This window comes from Gopherus evgoodei, chromosome 12, assembly GCF_007399415.2.
Source record: "Gopherus evgoodei ecotype Sinaloan lineage chromosome 12, rGopEvg1_v1.p, whole genome shotgun sequence".
In the NCBI taxonomy this organism is placed as follows: domain Eukaryota; kingdom Metazoa; phylum Chordata; order Testudines; family Testudinidae; genus Gopherus; species Gopherus evgoodei.
In genome coordinates this window covers 3,390,355-3,409,622 of record NC_044333.1, presented here as the reverse complement: position 1 = coordinate 3,409,622, position 19,268 = coordinate 3,390,355, and the positions used below count along the sequence as shown (strand labels likewise).

At 47.9% G+C, this 19,268-nt stretch overlaps 1 protein-coding gene across 5 annotated transcripts in view; it reads right to left on the bottom strand.

The window, feature by feature from the left end:
• HYDIN (HYDIN axonemal central pair apparatus protein) overlaps positions 1-19,268 on the bottom strand; it is a 392,944-nt gene that overhangs the window by 141,794 nt on the left and 231,882 nt on the right. For all 5 annotated transcript variants that reach the window (XM_030581746.1, XM_030581750.1, XM_030581747.1 and 2 more), the window contains one exon: positions 222-335. In XM_030581746.1, coding sequence (XP_030437606.1) covers positions 222-335 — 114 coding nt within the window. The remainder of the gene's footprint in view (positions 1-221; positions 336-19,268) is intronic.

The window sequence follows — 19,268 nt, the reverse complement described above, 5'->3', positions numbered from 1 at the left end:
AGATGTTTACCTCCTGCACCCTGCATTAGGGGGAAATCTAACTGAGAAGAGCTCAAGTCCCACTGGGCTGCTGGGAAAGGCCATCTGTGACAGCCAGATCCTCTAGGATGGCCCTGGTCGCACTCACTGAAATGCAGCTGACAGCTCACAGACGGGACGGCTGTGGTAGAATGGGTCCCCTATAGAATCAAACTCTTGAGGCTGACGATTTCTGTACAAACCTCACAGAAATGCTGCTGTCAGTTTGTTCTGAGGCTGCCTGGGACTCCTGCTGAGTTTTCTGCTCATTTGTTGGTTCGGGTTCAATGATAGACTTATGTCCTCCAGGGCTGAACCTTGAAAATGAAATTAGGTTTAAACATAAGCATACTGTGAAAATGCCTGCACCCGAGGGGGAAAATATTGATGGGAAATTGCCAAAGCTACCCCGTCCATCCTCTCCATGCAACCACTCCAGAATTTGGCACGGTGAGGTCCCAGGACGCGTGCTGATATCTCTATGGGTACATCTACCTGGCAATCAGGAGGCCCAATTGCTCATATCACAGCTAGCCTTGACTGAGCTAGCTGGCTAAAAACAGTGTAGCTGTGGCAGCCTGGGCTAGCTACTCGAGTACAATCCCACCCAGCATCCGGGTACATACTTGGACAGCTAGCCCACGCTACCATGGCAACACTTCTATTTTCACTGGGCTCCTTTGATCAATGCTCACTCAGGTGTGCCTATGAATACTGTCCGGATTGCAGTGCAGACACTCCCTATGCATGAAACTGCTCAACTGTCACTGCTCCCAGCTGCTGCGGGAACCGAGTATGAGTAACTAATGGACCACACCTGAGTATTTTAGGCTGTAAAGAGGAGGGCAGGTCATGCTGCATCTCACAGAGAGATCACTTTGCATGCAGATACAGTGTGGCCGTGTCCTGGAAGGGCCTATTGGGAGCCAATCAAGTGGTGGCTTGAAAGCAGCCAATCACGGCCAGGCAGGGCCCTATAAAAAGACTGCAGGGCTGAGAGGAGCTCAGTCTCTCCCTGGAAGGCAAAGGAAGAAGAATTGACTCTTAGAGAAGCACTAAGATACAGCAGAGCAGAGCTGGGCAGGGCAGGGCCAGGCCAGGCCAGCAGAGGATGGGAGAGCTCTGGGTTGATGACTGCCAGACTGGGACCCTGACACAAAGGGGCAGAGAAGGTGCTGGGGTGACAGGAAAGTGGCCCAGAGAAGTAGGTAGTAGAGGAGAGTTGGAGGAGGGCTGAGGCTAGAGGGTCCCTGGGTTGGGGCCTGGAGTGCAGGCCTGGCCTCCCCTCTTTCCCTCGACTTGCCAGTGACGAGAGTGGCTAAGCCAGACTGCAGTTTACCTTTGGGGGAAGGGGCTAGACTGAGTACTGCAGTGAGCCACTGAGGTGAGGGATAGATCCAGAAGCTGCTGGTCCCCGGAAGGAGGGCAGTGTCCAGTAGCAGATGCCACAGTGGGTCTGACTGTGAGGACAGTGGAGACCACGAGAGTAATGGTGAGTGAGACACCACTAGCGAAGGCGTACTGCTGAAAGAGCTAATTCCCAAACCAACCAGCAGGAGGTGCCGCTGTGGTGAGTCTGCACCCTGTTACAGGCTGATGTTGGTGTCTTTGCATTTCACTGGAGCAAAGAACTAAGGGGGAAAGATACTGATGTATTGCGGGGCAGTGATGTGTTGGGAAAAGAGGGGAGGAGGGCACGTTAAAGATTTGATTCTCTTGCCTCACCAAAAAAAAGAGCTATGCTGAAAAATGAGAGACAGTGCAGTTTCTGTGCAATGAAACTATACCTGTGGAGGAAAGAGGTGTGTGTGTCATCACAGAGGAGTCACCTTCCAGCTAGCGCATTGCATCCCAAAGAACACTACATCCAGAGCCTTAAAAACAGTCACTCACCCAAATCACACATGTGCATCACAGCTAAATCTCTACGTGGCAAGGCTAAGCACCTCTAAGGATCTTGGTGGCATTGCACCGCAGTCTGTCTATAAATAGCTCCAATTAGTCACACCCATTTGCTGTAACTTTCTTCTATCTGGAGGTCAGTGGCCTTTGAAAGGGTGAGAATTTCTTTCTGACAGGTCTTTCTGGCTGCATCTACACTAGCCTTTTATCCCTGAAACGCCCATTGTAGCTGCCACAGGTACAGGGTCCCTGCTAGCAGCAATGATCTGAACTCTAGTGTAGACATACTGCTGGCACCAATGGCCTTCCAACCACATCACCTAGCTCTGCTCAGAGCATGTGTAGACAGCTGAAAAAGAGCAGCATCCCCCAGAGCTTTGTTTACACTACAGCAAACCACCACTGTGCTATATCTGCTGCAGTAATGATGGGAAATTCCCTGGGGGGGGGGGAGAATCTAATGTTAGAAAAGGCTCAGAGCTTCCAGTGACAGCTTTACAACCACATATGCTGCTGACTAGCGTAAGTGAGGAGCAAACATAGCAGCAGCAATACGAACTGGCTTTGAGAGTAAGCTTTGGTCGTTCTAGGTTAATATCCACAAATTCCTTACAGACACCACCTGGGTTACGCAAACCCGACTTATGCAAATCCGTATTTACGGAAAAAGTTCCGTAAGCTAGAAATATGAGGTGGGTCTTTTTTGTTTGATTTTTTTGTGTAATGGTCGGGTATAGTTTCCAACTTACACAAAATCTGAGTTACGCAAGGTGTTCCGGAATGGAATGCTTGCATAAGTCGGGGACCATCTGTATTTGACTGTATTTGTAATCTTAGGTGCCTGTGTCACTCTTGAAAATGGAATTTAGGGCTAAATTTCAAAAAGATGCAGACAGACACCCGGAGGGATTTATTCCTTAGGTGCCTAAATAACTTTGAAAATCTGGCCCCGGGAGCCTACATCCCATAGACTCTCAATGAAATTTAGGCTCCTAAGTGCCTAAGTCACTTTTGAAAATGGGATTTCATCTCCTAAATCACTTAGGTACTTTTGAAACTTTGACCTTTCATCAGATAGTCAATACTTGGCATTTGCTAGTTAAGCGTTGTGCCTCGTTCCCAAAGTTCCATGGTGCTGTTTCCGTTTTCTCATTGGCTGACATGTCCTTTGCAAGTCACTTACATTTCCACCTGAAACAAGTTTCATTTTGCCATAAAATGATCTTTTATTCCCTTAACTCAACTGAATCTTGGCTACAGGCTTGAAATCAGGGTTGTTATTTCAGAAAAATTCTGGCAGAGGACAAAGTTGTGTCAGCATATAGAACATTACATGTGATTAAATGATATCCCACAAAAAGTTGGGGCGAGGGAGAAGTGGAGCATATAGACAAAAAACTGAGGACAGTGGGGCAAACCAAAGTCTTGGGGGGAGGGAACTGCACCCTTTAATCCATAGAAAATGATGCCCCTATCTGAAATGTGCTTCTGATGAACATTTCTCATCTCAAAACTTCGCTCATATGAACTCTCATGAGAGGAGAACAAAAAGTGTGAACATTTCTGAACTGCAGTCCAGAGGGCCCAGAAATGACTGTGAATCCTTCACCTCTCCATATGCTAGCTAGAGTCTCATCTCCTCTTGGTTCCACTGATTTCATTCTTTGATTTCCATGGGAGAAGCCTAAATGCCTTTGAGGATCTGGGCCCAGAGGCCCTGCATCAGCCACCTAGGCCAGAACATTTTGACCATCCCTTTTGGTTATATACACAGTGCTAGCTATACTGCCTTCTAACGAGAAGCCTCTTGTGATAAACACTGCAGTTAATAGCAATTCATGAGAAGAGTAAAGCCCCTGAGATGGAAAATCTATAGTCACTTATTAAATTACGCCCAGATTTATAGAACAGCTTAAAGAATTTCATTGGACCACAGGGCCTAGATGATAACAATATCTTTCATCCTAAAGTGGAAGCCCTCTGGGATGCCACGCTGGAAGTTATGACTGGGAGCATCTGCTAAGGAGAAGCACAAAACCACTAAGAGACATTTACCAGAGGAAAAAAATGAATAACAAGAAATGAAACACTTAAAATATGGGAGTGAGATCATCCTCACGGAACTAACAGCGGCCGTAGGAAAACTTATTACTCACAGGCAAGACAATAAACTCCATAGGGTTGAAACCAAAGGGAATTGCTGTTTTAGAAAGGTAAAAGGGATGGGAGGGGATACACGGTTGAGAGAATACCAGAATGAAATTCCAGAATCAGTCTATAGGCAACTCTCTCACTGAAATTAATGGGAGTTTTGCCTAAGTAGGAACTTCAGGAAATGGCCCAAAAAAGAGGGGAGGAAGTGGGAAATGGACTTAACAGTGGCTCATCTCCTCCAAACTCCATCAGAGTTGTTTTCACGGAGGCATCCCCTAAGCTCCTCATCTGATCGTTCCCCTTATTTCCCTTTCTGCCTCACACCTTCAATTGTCCAGCATCACAGTGATCAATCGTCCTTCTGGAGCAGGGCTGGAGAAGAGCAGAGGAGAGGAAGGCTAGTCCAGAGACTAATGTGCTAGCCTGGAATTCCAGCCACCCAGAGTCAAGTCCCTATTCTGCCAGAGACCTTGGGCAAATAGATTAGGGTACACTGCACTCAGGCGGTGTGATTGAAGCATGTGTAGATACACCTGAGTTAGCTGGAGTACCAACAGCAATGAAGCAATGGTAGCACACAAGTATGTCAAATGAAAGAGAGGCCCATCCAATTACATCATGTAATGGCAGACAGCTAAAAATGACAAGTTGTTAAAATGCTTATATACAAATGCTAGAAGTCTAAATAATAGGATGAGTGAAACTAGAGTGTCTCGTATTAAATGAGGATATTGAGATAATAGGCATCTCAGAAACTTGGTGGAATGAGGATAATTAATGGGCCACAGTAATACCAGGGTACAAAATATATCGGAAGGACAGAACAGGTCGTGCTGGGGTGGGAGTGGCACTATATGTCAAAGAAAGCATAGAAACAAAAGAAGTAAAAATTTTAAATGAACCAAACTGTACCATAGAATCTCTATGGATAGTAATACCAAGCTCGAATAAGTAGAATATAGCAGTAGGGATATATTACCAACCACCTGATCAGGATGGTGATGGTGCTAGTGACTATGAAATGCTCAGGGAGATTAGAGAGGCTATAAAAATAAAAACTCAATAATAATAATGGGGGATTTCAACTATCCCCATATTGACTGGGTACATGTCACCTCAGGACGGGATGCACAGATAAAGTTTCTTGATGCCTTTAAATGACTACTTCTTGGAGCAGCTAGTCCTGGAACCCACAAGAGGAGAGGCAGTTCTAGATTTAGTTCTAAGCAGAGCACAGGATCTGGTCCAAAAAGTCTTTATAGCTCGACTACTTGGTAATAGTGATCATAATATAATCAAATTTAACAACCCTGTGGCTGAGGAAACACCACAGCAGCCCAACACTGTAGCATTTAATTTCAGAGAGTGGAACTACACAAAAATGAGGAAGTTAAACAGAAATTAAAAGGTACAGCACCAAAAGTGAAATCCCTGAAAGCTGCATGGAAACTTTTTAAAGACACCATAATAGAGGCTCAACTTAAATGTACACCCCAAATTAAAAAATACAGTAAGAGAACCAAAAAAGTGCCACTATGGCTAAACAACAAAGTAAAAGAAGCAATTAGAGGCAAAAAGGCATCCTTTAAAAAGTGGAAGTTAAATCCTAGTGAGGAAAATAGAAAGGAGCATAAACACTGGCAAATGAAGTGTAAAAATATAATCAGAAAGGCCAAAAAAGAATTTGAAGTACTGCTAGCCAAAGACTCAAAGTACTAGCAAAACCATTTTTAAGTACATCAGAAGCAGGAAGCCTGCTAAACAACCAGTGGAGCCAACGGACGATCAAGATGTAAAGGAGCACTCAAGGACCATAAGGCTATTGTGGAGAAACTAAATGAATTCTTTGTGTCAGTCTTCATGGCTGAGGACGTAAGAGAGATTCCCAAACCTGAGCCATTCTTTTTAGGTGACATATCTGAGGAACTCCCAGATTGCGGTGTCATTAGAGGAGATTTTGGAACAAATGGATAACCCAAACAGTAATAAGTCACCAGGACCAGATGGTATCATCCAAGAGTTCTGAAGGAACTCAAATGTGAAATTGCAGAACTACTAACTCTAGTTTGTAACCTATTATTTAAATCAGCTTCTGTACCAGATGACTGGAGGATAGCTAATGTGATGCCAATTTTTAAAAAGGGCTCCAGAGGTGATCCCAGCAATTACAGACCAGTAAGCCTGACTTCAGTACTGAGCAAACTAGTTGAAACTACAGTAAAGAACAAAATTGTCAGACATATAGATGAACATAATTTGTTGGGGAAAAGTCAACATGGTTTTTGTAAAAGGAAATCATGCCTCACCAATCTATTAGAATTCTTTGAGAGGGTCAATAAGCATGTGGACAAGAGGGATTCAGTGAATATAGTGTACTTAGATTTTCAGAAAGCCCTTGACGAGGTCCCTCACCGAAGCTCTTAAGGAAAGTAAGCTGTCATGGTATGAGGGAAGGTCCTCTCATGGATTGGTAACTGGTTAAAAGATAGGAAACAAAGGGCAGGAATAAATGGTCAGTTTTCAAAATGGAGACAGGTAAATAGTGGTGTCCCTCAGGGGTCTGTACTATAATAATATGGAGATATTCCTATTTCACAGAACTGGAAGGGATCTTGAAATGTTATTGAGTCCAGCCCCCTGCCTTCATAGCAGGACCAAGCACCATCCCTGACAGATTTTTACCCCAGATCCCTATATGGCCCCCTCAAGGCTTGAGCTCACAAGCCTGGGTTTAGCTGACCAATGCTTAAACCCTGGAGCTATCCCTCCCCAGTCCTAGTCAATATATTCATAAATGATCTGGAAAAAGGGGTAAACAGTGAGGTGGCAAAATTTGCAGATTTTACAAAACTATCCAAGATTGTTAAGTCCCAGGAAGAGCTACAAAAGGATCTCACAAAACTGGGTGACTGGGCAACAAAATGGCAGATGAAATTCTATGTTGATAAATGCAAAGTAATGCACATTGAAAAACATAATCCCAACTATGCATATAAAATGATGGGGAAATTAGCTGTTACCACTCAAGAAAGCGATCTTGCCCTGTTCTCAGTGGTACCAGATGACAGAACAAGGAGTAATGGTCTCTAGTTGCAGTGGGGGAAGGTTTAGGTTGGCTATTAGGAAAACCTTTTTCACTAGAATGGTGGTGAAGCACTGGAATGAGTTCCCTAGGGAGGTGGTGGAATCTCCTTCCTTAGAGGTTTTTAAGGTCAGGCTTGACAAGGCCCTGGCTGGGATGATTTAGTTGGGGATTGGTCCTGCTTTTAGCATGGGGTGGGATTGGATGACCTCCTGAGGTCCCTTCCAACCCTGATATTCTATGATTGATTCTATGATCTTGGAATCATTGTGGATAGTTCACTGAAAACATCCACTCAGTGTGCAGCAGCAGTAAAAAAAAGAGAACAAGAATGTTGGGAATCATTAAGAAAGTGTTAGATAATAAACAGAAAATATCCTAGATTATTAGGGTTGGAAGGGACCTCAAGAGATCATCTAGTCCCCTGCTGCTCAGGGCAGGACCAATCCCCAAATGGCCCCCCCTCAAGGATTGAGCTCACAAACCCTGGGTTTAGCAGGCCAATGCTCAAACCACTGAGCTATCCCTCCCCACTAATCATCATGCATCCTCAAGTCATGTGCTCCAGCCCCCTGATCATTTTTGTTGTCCTCTGCTGGATTCTCTCCAATTTGTCAGCATTCTTTCTGTATTGGAGGGCCCAAAACTAGACGCAATACTTCAGATGTGGCCTCACCAGTGCCAAATAGAGGGGAATAATCACTTCCCTCGATCTGCTGGCAATGCTCCTACTAATACAGCCCAATATGCCATTAGCCTTCTTGGCAACAAGGGCACACTGCTGACTAATATCCAGCTTCTCCTCTACTATAATTCAGTTCGGTATTGCCAACCCCAAGCTTTCAAAAATCACATGCTTGGTTTTAAAATTATGGGACTTTTAAAAATAACAAACGGGAGGTCCTTTCTCGGTGTTCTCGTTTTTGGCCTTTAGGTCATATTCGCTTCACATTTTCAAGCACAAGTCACGTTTTGTTTTTTTAACTAAAAGCTGAGATTTCTTTTGTAATGATATGGCTCCGGCAGCTGGGCCCTTATGAACAACACCAAGTACTGAAAGACTTGCGATAAAATTCCAAGAGTTTGCAAGATGGCAAGGGAATGCCTGCAGCCTGTGTGTTACTTCAGAATTTCCTGTCAGCACAGGAGCAATGGAGGAAGTTGTGTTATGGACTCACTGTGGGTACATCTACACTGACATCAGGAGTGTAACTGCAGCACATGTAGACACCCTCGAGCTAGCTTTGATCGAGTGGCAGCACAGCACAGGTTGGATCAAAACTGGCTCGGGTATGTCACACCTCTGGCTTGCAGTGTAGACATACCCTGGGTGGGAATGTGCTGTACTAGTACTCCGCTGCAGAGCTGGCCCAGTATTTCAGGTGATGCTGTTTGTTGCTTTCACCAGCATTGAAGGGAAGAAGAGGAATGCCTGGAAAATACCTGATTTTTACAGTAATTTCCTTCTCTGTAAATCAGAGCTTACAATGCAGGATCAATAAAAATATAAAGATAATGGGAATACACCATGTACGGCAGGCAGGACTGAGGCAAGCCCAGAGCACACACAGGCAGGCACAATAGGGAGAGTTTGCACAAGCACTAAGATGCACAAGGCTGGTTTGCACAAGCATGGAGCACACAACAACCAGCCTGGAAAGCGGCGGTTTATATAGTCATGGATTGCACATCGATTATGCAATCACTGAAAACACAGAAACCAAATGAATGCAAGAGACTTTATCCCTTTTCAAGTTATTTCTAGTGCAAATGATGGGCTTACAATGACATCCCTTGGTATAACAGCTCCATATGATGTTCTATGCCAGGTGGCAAACTGAAAGTAGATTCTCTCCAGTGCTACCTTCCACCATCACCAATCTATCATGCAACAATGCATAAGATAGCTGACCAGCAGGAGTAATTTCCTAGTACTCACAGGGATCGTATTGATTGGTTCTGTAAAGCACAGAATCCCTGCTTGTAATTTGATTCGCTGGGAGACAGGGGTGATTTTTAGGTTGACAGGACTTTAAAACAGACCTCTAGACTTCCTACATTCTAGGCTGCCTGGTGTGCGATTTCATAGGCAAGCAGGGCACTGGAGAGGATAACGTTACATCAACACCTACAAACTTTAGGACTGAAACAGGCTTTTCCAGGCTGCACTGTAACCTTAATGAAACCAACATACACATTTTATTCTGGGGTTCAAGAATAATTCTGTATAGAACCCCGAAAGGTTAGATCATCAAGACACAAAAGATCACCCATTTGTTATTTGTCAAGGGGGAGCCAGCACTGAAACAGACTTAGATACTATCTAAGCAGCAGTAGTTTTGGCTCAACAGTCTCCACTTCCTTATAATATTTTCAGCTCCTGTTTACATAAAAACAATCAATAAGAATCTGCTGGGTTGCAAATATAAACATTAAGAAACATTTACTTCTCCCTCCCCCATTCACGGGGGGGGAAGTACCGTGCCAAGTTTCCGATCATAAAGAATATTTAATTCCTTTGTTAAGATAAGATTTGTGTTTACTGAACCATGCATTGAAATTCAAACCAGACCGTGGAGAGGAAGAAAAGAGCAGCAGCAGCAGCACTGCAGTGAGATTTTAGGTTTCCTGCATCAGTTTTCTATTTGCTGGAATTAACTGGCAGAAGATTTGGTGTTAATGTGAATGCAATGAGCAGTCCCGTAGATATTTCATTGTGACTGAATATCAGTTAACTAGCGGTTAGAAAGCAGTGTTGAGAGAGACTTATTTTAGTCAAAATGTCACCTTGAAGGAGCATTTTGATTTCGTTCTTTTCTGGAAATGCAGAAAGATTGGGATAGGAGCAGGGACTCAGAATATTGCTATTGAAAAGAAATGAAATACCTTTGGTTCCACATTTACAAGAAAAATTCCTGACTACATTTAAGCAGGGTTATGTATTATGGGTTTGGTTTTCAGCAGCCTTGAGCATCCACAACTCTGGCTGAAGTCCAGAAGACACAGGTGGTCAGCTCTTCTGAAAACCAGGCTTCATCCGTACCTCCATTTCCAATGACAGCAATCAGAGAAAGGTCAGTTAGGTCATTCCGTTCATTCCTCAAGGTCCTTAGACTACATTTTCAAATGCTTTATCTGGTGCAGTTTCACATGATTCAAGAAATTGAGCCACCACCATTTCTGCTAAGAAGCTTTTCCAAAGTCTAAGAAATCTCACTGCTCGCAAATGCAAAATAATCCTTCACTCAGTTCCATCCCATTTCTCCTCATTAAACCCTCTTTAGATCACTCTACAATTCCTCAGCCCCAATGGTGTTTAAATCCCTTAGATGCTTCTAGAGTTACATTTTCCCTCTGGGCTGCCATTTGGTCAAACCATAGGTATTGTGGGAACAGCAATGACATGTGGGGAGGCATGTGGGGTAATGTGCCCCCCTAGATTTCTGCCCTCCATTTAGCAGAGGTTTTCAAACGGTGAGGTGTGAAGCCTGCTTGGGCCCCTGGCTCTCCATGCTGTGGGAGCTGGGGCAGTGGCTGCCTGCCCAGCAGCTCTCCCTGCCCTGCTTCCCGAGCTGGGCCCCTCTGCACAGCCGGGCACTCTTCAGGCGGGGGGGGGGGGGGCAGCGCAGCCACAATCTGCGCCTTTGACATGCTTTTGCCTCTCCCCTGAAGGAGCCCAGCACTGGCCGGTGATACCCCCGCTCCAGCCAGCCCCTGCCCATGGAGCCCGGCTGCCATAAGACACTCCCCGAGGCACTCGCTAGCTGCTGCCCTGGCACTCCTGGCTCCACTCCTGTTCCTCCAGAGGCAAGGCATGAGGCAGTCACCTGCCCCTCAGAAACTTTACATTGTGCCCAGGAGTTTCGCATCATCTCTACAAATTTCTACGGACTTTAATGGAGTTACTCTGGATTTACACTGGGGTAATCAATAGGAGAATCTGACCCATTCAGTTCTCTTCCTTCCTTGCATTTCACATATCAGTTACCTGACCCAATGAAATTACAGACTAATGGTGATGCCGTGAGAAGTAATTCCCGCCCAGCTCCTGGGAAAAGAGGTGCTTCTAAATCAGTCTTCATCCAAACAAATGAGCATGACTCCAATAATAAATACAATGTAATGTCTTTTGTTAGAAATAAAGCAATCCATAATTGGGAGGATGTTATTTAAAGTAATCAGCAGCAATTACAATCGTATCAATTACTTCAAATCACTCCTACAGATATCTGGTGGTATTAATTTCTATAAATGATAGCAAAGAGTGAGTGATGTGTCTGAACAGCACAGTTCACATCAGAGATCTGGACATCGGCTATTTAACTGCATACATTTCTCATGCCAGGTCTTTAGTATAATTCACAACAGGCCCAATCCTGACAGGTGTTGAACCACCTCAATTTCCACTGTGAGTGTTGTATCTCTCAGCATTGGGCCCTGAAAAATAGGCTAGATCACTGCATTCAAGCACAGGAACAGGTCATCAGAGAATGAGTAGAGGTGGCTCCTATTCTCTCGAAATCAGTGGCAAAGCACCTGCTGATTTCAGTGGGGCCTAATTCTCTCAGGCACCAATTCAATGAACCAGCCCTCTTCAGCAGATCACCTATGCATGTGCTTAACTTCAGTTGACTTATGAATGCGAGTTATGCATGTGCTTAAAACTAAGCCAGATGTAAGTGCTTTGCTAAATAAGATGGACCTAAGCAGATGCTAAACTGCTTGGCTGTAAGCTCCTTTCTGTGAAGTGGTGGGTATCCTTAGGTCCCCATGATGTCAATGGTAGCTGAAGGACCCTTTGCATCTCACAGAACCAGGCTCAAGAGTACAGACGTAGCAGCGTGTCTAACAACCGAGCCACACTGCAACAGGACTGAAAGGAGCATTCTGGAGATTGCAGGACAACTGTTCTTAAAATACACCACTATAAGGGGCTTGGGTTTTGGCGTGGGATACTGCTATGCTATTTGGGGCTGGGTTACTGATCCTCCCCCCCGTGGTGGTGCATCTCGGGAACAGTGCAGCAAGAGAGGGGGGAGCTGAAATAAGAACCACTAGGTCTACATCTGCACTGCAATCATGAGCTGTGTCTGCAGCTGGAGTAGACGTACCCAAGCTAGCAAGCTCTGGCGCCAGAGCAGCAAAGCGTGGCAGCACAGGCTTCAGTGCAGGCTTTACAAGCCCACCTGGAACCCTGGGTAATTGTTCAGGCAGCTCCCCTGCATTGAAGCCTGTGCTGCTGCAGTGTTGCTGCTCTAGGAGCCGAGCCAGCAAGTTTAAAGCTAGCTCATGTATTTCTACACGAGCTGCAATCACACCTCGATTGCAGCAGCCATACCCCATGTCTCGAAGCCAGGGAATATTACCCCATCTTTTATCCTCTATGCTTACATCAGCCAGTTCTGCTAAAGCCCAAGAAGGGATCTCCACAGCCACATTGTCTGGCGCAGGCTACCCAGCTGGTGGAGTTGTGACATCACTTTTCAGACTTGGCTAGCAACATCTTCTGAGCAGGACGCTCATTTTGACAGGATTGTTTAATGTTTATAATTGACAGAAAAGGCAGGAAAAATAAAAACAAAACCAAAAAACTATGAAGAAAAAAACAGGAGCATTAAATGCAATATACTCATTAGGGTCAGGCTCTGAAGTGAACTAAGCAGGTCCTACAACATAGTCCCAGTGTACATTCTGATATCCAGAGCTGATACCTTGTTCAAAATAAGTGAAGTTCTACTCAGAAGCAAGTATTTAGGGCCAAATTCAGTTCTTGCTGTGATTTATATACCCCCTGAAGCCCCATGTACATTATTAATTTAACCTTAAGTTTACTTATGGCTAAAGGTCAGGTATACAGCACAATTCATTTACTTCCCACTTTAGCATGACTAAGTAAAACATCCTGCAACATAAGGGTTTGTAGTCTGGGTCTGATCCTACAAACCCTTATTCCCAGAAACAATCCCATTGAATTCAAGGGACTCAGGTGAGTATGCTGGACTGGCCCTAATCCACACTAGGTGAAACCAAGACATAGGAGGACAGTTCAGGAAAGATGATGAGTGGGTGGATAGGTTAATATTCAAGAGAGAGGAGGAGGCTTTGTGCGGAAAGGTGGTTTTCAGGGAGGCGGAGTAAAGATGCTTGGTGATCAAGAGCAGGGTAACTGTTCCAAGCCTAAGAGTAGCATGAGAGATGGCACAAAGCAGGCCTGGGGCTAGGAACGAAACACTTAGCTATGTTTACACTGCAATCAGAGGAGTGGCTACTGCACTGTAACATACCCAAGCTAGCTCTGATCCAGCTGGCTCTGATCACAATAGCGGTGCATCTGCAGTAGCACTGGCTGTAGCATGGGCTAGCACTCAAGTACTTGGCCTGAACAAGCCCATCCATGAGCCTGGGCGGGCTTGTACAGGCCATGCTGCCCTGGCTTTGCTTCTGTTGTTGCTGGAGCTATCTAGATCCATGCTTGTGCTGTAGAGCCACCTCTGATTGCACCCAGGGCCACCTGGGGTGGGGGAGGCCAAGTGGGGCAATTTGCCCCAAGTCCCAGTGTGATGCAGTTGGGACTGTCTGTGTGGGGAATGGGAGAGCAGGGGAGGACTTTAGGGGATGGACGATACCAGAGCCTGTAATCTGAGCTAGGTAAGGGAGGGGAAAGGTCAACACCTTTGTCCGGGAAGGGGACAAAGGAAGGGAGTGGCAGGAGGGAAGCAGTTTGAGTCTGGGTTTGGGCCTCTGTGGGCGGAATTCGGGTATCCTAGCTAGGATCCAAGCACCCTGAAAGCCCAGAAGGACTCGATGGAGGGGTCCTGACTGTGCCTGCAAGCTCTGCTGTAACCTGTGTTCCTGTTGTCCAATAAACCTTCTGTTTTACTGGCTGGCTAAGAGTCACTGTGGGTCCCAGGAAGAGGGGTGCAGGGCCGGACTCCCCCACACTCCGTGACAACTGGTGGCAGTAGCGGGAGATACTGCATCCCGTGGATGACGCTTCCTGTAGTAAGTGACTGGGGAGCAGTAAAATGAAGGGGTGATTAACCCCTGGGAGTGTGTGCCCAGTGAGAAGGACTTTGTAGTAACAGGGTCCCCTGGGGGATTGCAGCGAGCGGTCCCAGGGGTGGAGGAGTCTACAGCTTGACCCTGGCAGAGAGGTGGTGACCTCAAGAAGGGCTGGTGCACTAGGGGTCCCCCTGGAAACTGTGGGGAGTGGCGAGCACCCCGGCCTGTGAGTGGCCAGCAGGAAGATGTATGCCAAGCTGCGCAAGTGTGACCTGCTGGAGCTGTGCAAGCAGAGGGGGCTGCGCCCAGGGAGATGCACCAAGGACCAGCTGATTGCCCAGCTGATTGCCCAGCTGGAGCAGGGAGACCGCGTGAATGAACGGAGCCCTGTCTCTGAGGGAAGCAGCCAGGCAGATGCAGCGCAGGCACCAGTGTCTGTCCCCGCTGGGAGTGGTCAGCCGGTGGACGAGGGCTTCCCGAGACCCACCCTTCCTAGGCCTAGGGGAAGGGCGAGGAGGAGCCCAGTGAATACCGAGGGCACCGTGACCCCCCCGGCCAGCAGGGGATCCTCCTGGCGAAGCTCACCCCCCAGCAGGGGATCCTCCCGGCAAAGCTCACCCCCCAGCAGGGGATCCTCCCGGCGACGCTCGGCATCCGTGGAGCGGATGCGGCTGGAATATGAAAGGGAGCTGAAATGGGAGGAGCTTAAGTTAAAGAGGCAAGAGCTGGAGGAGAAGGTGAAACAGCGTAAACATGAGGAGAACCAGCGCCAGCGTGAGTGGGAGGAGAAGGAGAACCAGCGTAAACATGAGGAGAACCAGCGTAAACATGAGTGGGAGGAGAAGGAGAAACAGCATAAACATGAGCTGGACCTGGCCCAGCTGAGGAGAAGTGAGGCCCCGGCTGCGGTGAGTGAGGGGGGACCCAAGCCTACAAAGAGCTTTGATAAGCACTTGCTGCCCCGGCTTAAGGAGGGGGATGTCATAAACAGATAGCTAAGGGTTAACGTCTCTTTCACCTGGAAAGAAGTAATCTGAACCACCTGACCAGAGAACCAATCAGGAAACAAGACTTTTTCAAATCTGGGTGGAGGGTTTGTTGTGTGTGTGTCCTTTGTTCTTGGTTCGTCTGTCTGCCTGAATCTCTCTCAGCTTTGAGAAGTAATTTCTATTTCCTGCTTTCTAATCTTCTGTTTCCAAGTTGTGAGTACAAAGTTGGTTTTTTGTTTTGTATTTACATGTCTATAGTTGCTGGAGTGCTTTGATTTGTATTCTTTTTGAATAAGGCTGTTTATTCATATTTCTGTTAAGCAATTGACCCTGTATTTGTCACCTTAATACAGAGAGACCATTTGTATGTACTTTTCTTTCTTTTTTATATAAAGCTTTCTTTTAAGACCTGTTGGAGTTTTTCTTTAGTGAGGAACTCCAGGGAAAGTGAGTCTGTACTCACCAGGGAATTGGTGGGAGGAAGAAGTCAGGGGGACATCTGTGTGGGTTAAATGTACTAGCCTGACTTTGCATACCCTCTGGGTGAAGAGGGAAGTAATTCTGTTTTCCAGGACTGGGAAATGGGGAGGGTGGAGTCCCTCTGTTTAGACTCATGGAGTTTGCTTCTGTGTATCTCTCCAGGAACACCTGGAGGGGGGGGAGAAGGGAAAAGGTTTATTTCCCTTTGTTGTGAGACTCAAGGGATTTGGGTCTGGGGGTCCCCAGGGAAGGTTTTTGGGGGGACCAGAGTGCCCCAAAACACTCTAATTTTTTGGGTGGTGGCAGCAGTACCAGGTCCAAGCTGGTAACTAAGCTTGGAGGTTTTCATGCTAACCCCCATATTTTGGACGCTAAGGTCCAAATCTGGGACTAGGTTGTGACATGCTTTTGTAGGCTGCCAGTTTGATGCTTTCTTCCTTTTCTTTCAGCTCCACCTGTTTTTGTCTTTTTTCCAGTTCCTGTTTGTTTTTTTTCCATCTCTCGCCTGTGCTCGGCGTCTTTGATGTGTCCTTCGGCCTCCATTTTTGCCTTAGAAGTCATGGTTCCTGTTTTCTTGTGTTGGGGTGCCCTCCGGTGTTTATTGTCTGAACTGCAGGCTCTATTGCCTCCTGGGGTCTGCCTAGCAACAGTGCCTTTTCCCCTTTCTTCCTATCTAATTTTTTTCAATGTAAAGTAAACCTGAAAAACCACTTTATTTGCATGTATATAGTGCTGGTACTTGCCTCCTAATGGGAGGGCTATTGTCTGACAAAAGACCCGAAATAGTCTCTTTAATGGTTGCTTGCTTAATATGCAAGCCACAGCTGCCAGAGAGAGCAGAAAAAAAAAATCTCTCTGGTTCCCTTTTAAAACCAAACTGTTTCTCTCTGCTAAAAAGCCCCTAGCAGCGAAAAGAAAAATATAATATTCCTACTGGCTTCTGGATTCCATCTCACCACTGCCACTCATGTCACAACCTAGTCCCAGATTTGGACCTTAGCGTCCAAAATATGGGGGTTAGCATGAAAACCTCCAAGCTTAGTTACCAGCTTGGACCTGGTACTGCTGGGCCTCGGCTGCGGTGAGTGAGGGGGGACCCAAGCCTACAAAGAGCTTTGATAAGCACTTGCTGCCCCGGCTTAAGGAGGGGGAGGACATAGATACCTTCCTGATGGCCTTTGAGAATGCCTGCGAGCTGCACTGGGTTGACCCTGCAGACAGGATCGCAGTTCTCACCCCCTTACTGGACTCCACAGCCGTGGAGGTGTACAGCCGACTGAAAGGGGCGGAGGCAGGGGACTACGAACTGTTCAAACAGGCCCTGCTCCGCGAGTTTGGGCTGACTTCTGAGATGTACAGGAAAAAGTTCCGGAGCCAGCGTAAAACCCGTGAGGTCACATACCTACAACTGGTCAACCGGGCGCAGGGGTATGCCCGCAAGTGGACAGCTGGGGCCCAAACTAAAGAGGACCTGCTTGACCTATTCATACTGGAGCACCTGTACGAGCAGTGCCCGTCCGACTTGAGGCTGTGGTTGATGGACCAGAAGCCGGAGAACTCACAGCACGCAGGCCAGCTGGCCGACCAATTTGTGGACAGTCGGGCAGGGGATGGCAGGGAGGAGTCTCAAAGGAGCAGGCCTGCCTCAATGCAGAGAGAGAGTCATCATGGGACCTCCCAAAGGGGGCTTATGGAGAACCCCCCCAAAAGGGGAACATCCAGCATCAGGTTCCTCCGACCCACTCAAGGGGACCCATGAGACATGGGCTGCTATCGCTGTGGCCAACGAGGCCACATACGGGCCCAGTGCCCCAAGCTCAGGGACAGACCAAGCAGACCCAACCTGCAGAGGGTGGACTGAGTAAAAACCCAATCGGAGGACGGGCTACATTCCCAGGAAAGGGGGGCTGGCAACATACCACCTGTGGATGCTCCAGGCTCCGGGTTTTTGGTTTACCGGGTCGGTGCTGGGCTGCCCCTCCAGAGAGAGTGCATTGTTTCCCTGGAGGTAGATGGGAGGAAGGTCACTGGGTACTGGAACACAGGCGCAGAGGTGACGCTGGCCCGGCCCGAGGTGGTGGCCTCAGATCGGATGGTGCCCGACACCTACCTGACCCTGATCGGCGTGGGCGGGACCCCATTCAAGGTGCCCATGGCAAGGGTACACCTGAAGTGGGGGGCCAAGGAGGGCCCCAAGGATGTGGGGGTACACTGATATTTGCCCACGGACGTGTTAATGGGAGGGGACCTCGAGGACTGGCCTAGTAACACCCAGAGTGCCCTGGTCGTGACTCGTAGTCAGAGTCGGCAAAGGGCACTGCACCCCAACAACGGGGAAGGTACTCGACCCGAGGTGCAGGACCCTAACCCAGGGAGCGGGGAACGCCCAAGGGCACGGTTCAGAGAGGCTGCGGCCTCAGACCCAGCCAGCAAGAGAGAGCCGGTCCCCATCCCTGTCCCAGCTGCTGAGTTCCAGGCCGAGTTGCAGAAAGATCCATCCTTGCGGAAGCCCAGGGACGAGGCTGACCACAGTGCAGTACAGACCATGAGGAGAGGTTGCAAGGAGAGGTTCCTGTGGGAGAAGGGGTTCCTGTACCGAGAATGGGCTCCCCCAGGGGAAGTAGAGTCATGGGGGATCAGGAGGCAGCTGGTGGTTCCCCAGAAGTTTCGCCACAAGCTGCTGTACCTGGCCCATGACATCCCTCTCGCAGGGCACCAGGGAATCTGGCGCACCAGGCAGAGGCTGCTACAGAACTTTTACTGGCCTGGGGTCTTTATCCAGGTCCGACAGTACTGCCAATCCTGTGACCCCTGCCAGAGGGTGGGAAAGGCCCGGGACAAGGGGAAAGCGGCTTTGAGGCCTTTACCCATCATAGAAGAACCTTTCCAGAAGGTGGCCATGGACATAGTGGGACCTCTCAGCAAGACGACCCGGTCAGGGAAGAAATACATCCTGGTGGTGGTGGATTTTGCCACTCGCTACCCCGAGGCGGTGGCCTTGCCCTCTATTGAAGCAGACACAGTGGCAGATGCGCTGCTGACAATTTTCAGCCGGGTGGGGTTCCCCAAGGAGGTCTTAACGGATCAGGGGTCCAACTTCATGTCGGCCCTGCTCCGGTCCTTATGGCAGAAATGTGGGGTCCAGGACAACTGGGCCTCAGCATATCACCCCCAGTCCAACGGGCTGGTGGAAAGGTTCAACGGGACGCTGAAGATGATGCTAAAAACGTTTATGAACCAGCACCCGCAGGATTGGGACAAGTACTTACCTCACCTGCTGTTCGCGTACAGGGGGGTACCCCAGGAATCTACCAGGTTTTCACCTTTAGAACTGGTGTATGGAAGGTGGGTAAGGGGGCCCCTAGACCTGATGAGGGACGAATGGGAGGGGAAGGCCTCTCCCGAGGGAGAGTCAGTGGTGGAGTATGTCCTGACCTTCTGGGAAAGACTGGCCGAGCTCATGGGCCTGGCCAGGGAGAATCTGGCCCGAGCCCAGAGGAGGCAGAAGGTCTGATATGACCGCATGGCACGGGCCCGTGCCTTCGCCACCAGGGATCAGGTGATGGTTCTCATCTCTGTGAGGAGAAACAAACTCCAGGTCGCCTGGGAAGGGCCCTTCAAGGTTATCAAGCAACTGAATG